Raw genomic sequence first — 6126 nt, 5'->3', positions numbered from 1 at the left:
GTAGTGCACACTTATCCCTCTCCATCACTAGAGTGAAAGTCACCGAATTGTGGTTACTGTCCCCAAAGTGCTCACCTACCTCTAATTCTAACACCTGGCCTGGTTCATTACCCAGAACCAAATCCAGTGTAGGGAATCTAATCTTTAAAAAAGAGAGGGGAAGGAGACAAAGCAGGAAACTACATGTCAGTTAGTTTAACATCTGTCATAGGAAGCAGAAGCTAATTATTACAGCACAATAGGAGAGCACTAAGAAAAGGGCAAGGTAATCAGGCAGAATCAACATGATTTTGATTCACACTTAACTAAATTATTGGATTATTTGAGCAAGTAACATGCTTAGATAAAGGGGAACTGATCAATGTAAAGTGAATATAAATAGGTTAAGCGATTAGGCAAATGAATGATAAATTGGGAAAATGAGAAATTGTTTTAGCAGAAAGAATAAAAAAGAATTGCATCTAAATGACACGAGATTGCAGAGCTCTGGAATGCAGAGGCATCTGGGTGTTCTAGTTCATGAACTGCAAAAAGTTAGTAAGCAAGTATAATTATTAGGAAAGCCGATATATATATATATATTCTATCTTTGAAGCAAGAGGCATTGAAAAGTAGTGAGGTTATACTTCAATTATACAGGATATTGACAAAACCACATCTGGAGCATTGGTCTCCTTAATCAAGCAACCTGATTAAAACATATGAAGTGCAAGCCACTTCAAGCTTGCGCTACCATTCAAGATTATATTTGGATTTGATTATAACTTCAACTCTATTTTCTTGCATACTCAAATAGTCTTTCAGCCCCATGGTAATCAAGAAGCTTTCTACCTATCTTTCAAAAGATATTTGAAGATTCCGTCGACTGCCATTTGAGGAATGAAATTTCAAAAGACTCTCCATCCTGATTTTTTCCTCCCCCGTCCCTCTGTGTCCCTAAACGGGCAATTCCTTATTTTTAAATTAGATCCCTAGTTCCAGATTCGCACATGAAAAAACATGCCTTAACAGCCACTGGTCAAGTTCCTTTAGGATCATATAAATTTCAATTCAAGTCCCACTTCTAAATTCAAGATACAGACTGAACTTGTCTAGCCTTTCCTCATAAAAGCAATTGGCTTATTCCAAGCACCGGTCTAGTCTGAACTGCTTCCAATGCATTATCATCCTTTCATATGAACTGTACACAGTTCTCCAGATATGGTTTCACCAATGTGCTGCATAACCTCTCTACTCTTACATACAATTCCCCTTGCAATAAAACAACATTCTATCAGCTTTCCTGATTACTTGCTGTACCTGCACATTGACCGCCTGAGAATCATTCGCCACTCTCTACGTATCAGATATCTGCAACCTCTCACTATTTAGTGGATGTGCTTCTTTTATCTTTCTGCCAAAATTTCTCATACTGTATGCGAGAACAGAAGACTGATAAGTAGCTAATGTTGCTCCTCTGTTTAAGAAGGGAAATAGCGATAATCCAGAAAACTATAGACTGGTGAGTCTCATCAGCGGTTTGGAGGCTATTGGAGAGAATTCTTAGGGATAGGATTTACATGTATTTGGAAAAGCATAGCCTAATTAGGGACAGTCAGCATGGCTTTGTGTGGGTCAGGTTATAGCTTACTAACGTAATTGAATTTTTCAAGGTGACAACTGAAATGATTGATGAGGGTAGAGCATGGGAGTGAACTTCTTGGATTTTGTCAAGGTTCTTCTTGGGATTCATCCAGAAGGTTAAGATGAACGGAACCCAAGATGAATTGGCTTGCCCATAGAAGGCAGAGGGTAGTGACAGAAGGGTAATTTTCTGGCTGGAGGTCAGTGACTAGTGGTGTTCAACAGGGATCAGTTTATACATGACTTGGATCAAAATATAGATAGGTGGATTATTAATTTTTCAGAATATACAAAGATCAGTGGAGTTATGGATAGTGTAAAAGATTGATTTATATCCTGCTGTATCCTTTGACAGTTACGGATATGGGCAGAGAAATGGTAGGTGAAGTTTAATCTAGGTTAAGTGTGACGTGCTGCATTTTGGAAGATTAAAGGTTAAGAAAAAGTATAGATAATAGCAGGACCCTGAACAGCATTGAGGTACAGAGACAACTTAGGGTTTAAGTCCATAGCTCCCTGAAAGTAGCCATGTAAGTAGATGGGCTCATTAAAGCACCAAAAGGCATGCTTGACTTTATTGGTCAGGGAACGGAGTACAAGAGTCAAGAACGTCATGTTGCTGCTTTAAGACTTTGTACCCGTTGCACCCAGTGTGGTTTCCTCTACATCGGGGAGACAGGACGCCTTCTTGCAGATAATTTCAGAGAATATCTCTGGAACACCTGCACCCACCAACTTCACTGCTTGGTGACTGAACACTTCAACTCCCCCTCAGTCAAGAACATGCAGGTCCTGGGCTGCCTCCACTACCAAACCGTTACCGCCCAACACCTGGAGGAGGAATGTCTCATATTCTGCCTTGGGACCCTGCAACCACACAGGATAGATGTGGATTTCAACAGCTTCCTCATTTCCCCCCCACCCGCCCCCAACATTATCCCAGTCCCAAGCCTCCAATCCGATACCACCCTCTGGACCTGTCCATCACCTTCCCCCCCACCCATCACCTTCTCCCTCACCTTCGTCCACCTATCGCTTTCTCAGCTACCTTCCCCAAACCACACCCCCTCCTATTTATCTCTCAGCCCCAACACACAAGCCTCATCCTAAATGAAGGGCTTATGCCCAAACTATTGATTGCCCTGCTCCTCGGATGCTGCCTGACCTGCTGTGCTTTTCCAGCACAACACTCTAGACTCTGATCTCCAGCATCTGTAGTCCTCACTTTCTCCTCCTTCCATGATGCAGAGACCATTTTCTCCGTGACTCCCTTGTTAGGTCTACGCTCCCCACCAACCCACATTCCGTACCCAGGGAGCCACCGCAAGAAGTGCAAAACCTGTGGCCACACCTCCCTCCCAACCGTCATCCAAGACCCCAAAGGATCTTTTTACATCCAGAGATTTACTTGTGCTTCCGCACACGTCATCTGCTGTGTCCATTGCTCTTGATGTGGTCTCCTCTACATTGGGAAGACAGGACACCAACTTGCAGAATGTTTCAGAGAACATCTCTGGGACACACACACCAATCAACCCGACTGCCCTGTGGCCAAAACTTCAACTCCCCTTTAAATCCAGAGATTTACTTGTACTTCCACACACGTCATCTGCTGTGTCCATTGCTCTTGATGTGGTCTCCTCTACATTGGGAAGACAGGACATCAACTTGCAGAATGTTTCAGAGAACATCTCTGGGACACACACACCAATCAACCCCACTGCCCTGTGGCCAAAACTTCAACTCCCCCACCCACTCTGCCAAGGACATGCAAGTCCTTGGCCTCCTCCACTGCTAAACTCTAGCCACCTGACACCTGGACGAAGAACATCCCATCTTCTGCCTTGGGACACTAACCACTTGAGATCAATGTTGATTTCACTAGTTTTGTCATTTCCCTTGCCCCTATCTTATCCCAGATCCAACCCTCTAACTCTGCACTGCCCTCTTGAACCGTTCAATCTGTCCATCTCCCTTCCCATCTATCCACTCCACCCTCCTCTCCGACCTATCACCATCATTCCCACCTTCATGTACCCATCGCTATCCCAGCTACCTTTCCCCCCCAGCCCCACTCCCCGTCCCATTTATCTCTCAGCCCCCTTTGGCACCCCCTCATTCCCAATGAAGAGCTTATGCTTGAAACGTCAATTCTCCTGCTCCTCGGATATTGCCTGACCAGCTGCGCTTTTCCAGTACCACACATTTCAACTGATCTCCAGCATCTGCAGCCCTCACTTTCTCCCTTCCATGATAGTCTGAGCTGTGCACACCATGTTATGTTTCTTCCAGTCCTGAGCACAGCAGTTGCCATATCAGGCTGTTATGTACCAGACAGTGTGCTTTCAATGGTGCTTTTGTAGAAGTTAGTGAGAGTCCTTATGGACATGCAAGGTTTCCTGAGTTGCTGGAGGAAGAGAAGGCATTGTTGTGCCTTGTTGACCATCACATCTATGTGGGAAGTTTGTTATTGTCACTAAGGAACTTGATGCTGCCCACCCTCTCAACCTCAGTTCCATTCATGACGATGATAGAGTGTTCTCCTTTCTTTCTGAAGTCAATGATCAGTTTTTTTAGTTTTACCAACATTGAGAGAGACATTGTTCTCATTGCACCACATCACCAAGCCCTCTCTCTGCCTTCTGTATTTTGACTCATTGTTGTTAGATATCCATTCTACTACAGTTGTGTCAGTGAACTTGGAGATGGCATTCATTCAGGATTTGGCAACTATCATGGGTGCATAAGGAATACAGTCAGGGGCTGAGGTCACATCCGGGGGGAGCTCCAGTGTGGAGTGTTATTGTGGAGGAGGATTTGTTATCTATCTCCACTAATCATGGTCCATGGGTCAGAAAGCTGAGGATCTAGTTGCAGAGGGCAGGTAAAAAGGGATAATTTTACTTTAGCTTCATGTTCCACACAACATAATGGGGCAAAGGCCCTGTTCCTGTGGTATACTGTTCTACCTATTTCATTTGTCAGATGATATTATCCCATTCACTTAACCTATCTATATCCCTTTGAAGCTCTTAATATCTTAGTTACAACTCACTTTCCTACCAGCTCTGTCTTATCAGCAATTTAGCTATCATACATAATGCTCAGGGCTCTTGAAATATCAGAGTCATAGATTTACAGCACAGAAACAGGCTCATCAGTCCATCATGTCTGTGCTGATTAAACAGCCATCTATTCTAGTCCCACTTTCCAGTACTTGACCCATAGACTTTGGATGTTTCAAGTATATGTGGAAACAATCTAGAACTAGAGATCACTATTTAAAAACACAGGGTTATCCATTTAAAACAGATAAGTAGAGACACTTTCTCACAGGGAGACATGAATCTGTAATATTGTCTTCATCATAAGGCAGTGGAAGCAGTCTCCTTGAATGTTTTCAGGGCAGTGGTAGATCGATTCTTAACAAGAAAGAGAATAAGTCACAGAGGAGAGGCAGTAATTGGAATAATCAGAGGAATCATGACCTTGTTGAAGCAGCCAGAACAGGCTCAAGGGCTGAATGGTCCACAACTGCTCATGGTTTGTATATTAAATTTTCAAAGAGAGTAACATTTAACTGTTTCTATGTTGACACAGATGTTGCCCCATTAAGTATTTCTCGCATTTTGTCTAATAGTTTCAGATTCAAATTATTACTAGACAGATTAAGTTGTACTATATCATGCAACCCGTAACAATAGGTCAAGAGTTAAGGGCTAACGATCAACATGCTCACTGATTAAACAGAAATCAGAGCTCTGGGACTAGGGGTACGTGGATGTTAACCTCACACATCTTGGGCAACACTAGGAGCTCACCTGGGTCAGCTGGTTGCGAATGATTTGTTTGAGTTCCAGAGCCTTCTCGGGCGGCAGCGACATGACGCTTGGAATTACCAACATACACAATCGAAATCCCAACACAGCAACATCACCCCTCTCCCCCCTTACCATTTGGCAGCCATCTCTCCGGTCAACCGCCACCAAATCCCGCCCGCCATCATCCTCCAATCAGCATCTAGCCCCGCCCTTATCTCCAGGAGCAACCACGGCCCGCCCCCAAACTTGTCTTCCATTGTCCAACAGCTGCAAGGCTCCACCCTCTTTTCTAACGAACGCCGAACCGCGCCCACCTCCAAATCCCACCTCGGACCCAGAGACGTCAAACGGCGCATGAGCCCACGTCAAACCCCCCCCCGCCCCCATCCCTCCCCCCTGTCCCCGCCCCCACACCAGTTGCATTCAAGCCCCGCCCCCATGCTGTGATTCTAAACCCCGCCCCTCAACCGGTGATTCAAGCCCGCCCCCTCACAGCCAACTTTGTTTGAAATTCAAGTCTCAAAATTAAGCGGGAATTTTCTCTCACATCTCTCCGTTTCAACCGATCAGCGCCAATTGGAAAATTCGTAACAGTTGGATTTGCTCGGTGACGTTTGCAAATTACCGCTGTGGTAGTTGTTTCTTTCATAAGTGCGGTTTTTAAGAAAAACAACGCAGGCGG

At 44.5% G+C, this 6126-nt stretch overlaps 1 protein-coding gene across 3 annotated transcripts in view; it reads right to left on the bottom strand.

The window, feature by feature from the left end:
• The window catches only part of cep76 (centrosomal protein 76), a 58641-nt gene extending 52517 nt beyond the window's left edge, over positions 1 to 6124 (bottom strand). Inside the window, exon 1 of one of the 3 annotated variants that reach the window (XM_043687722.1) lies at positions 5992 to 6124. In XM_043687722.1, coding sequence (XP_043543657.1) covers positions 5992 to 6093 — 102 coding nt within the window. In that variant the 5' untranslated portion in view covers positions 6094 to 6124. Of the gene's footprint in view, positions 1 to 5444; positions 5639 to 5991 lie in introns of those variants that run through there. The other 2 variants (XM_043687721.1, XM_043687723.1) reach the window with 2 other exon arrangements.
• Positions 6125 to 6126: the final 2 nt, after the last annotated feature.

This window comes from Chiloscyllium plagiosum, chromosome 4 (assembly GCF_004010195.1).
Source record: "Chiloscyllium plagiosum isolate BGI_BamShark_2017 chromosome 4, ASM401019v2, whole genome shotgun sequence".
Lineage (NCBI taxonomy): Eukaryota > Metazoa > Chordata > Chondrichthyes > Orectolobiformes > Hemiscylliidae > Chiloscyllium > Chiloscyllium plagiosum.
The sequence above is the reverse complement of the archived record's forward strand: the minus strand, read 5'-3'. Positions and strand labels throughout refer to the sequence as shown.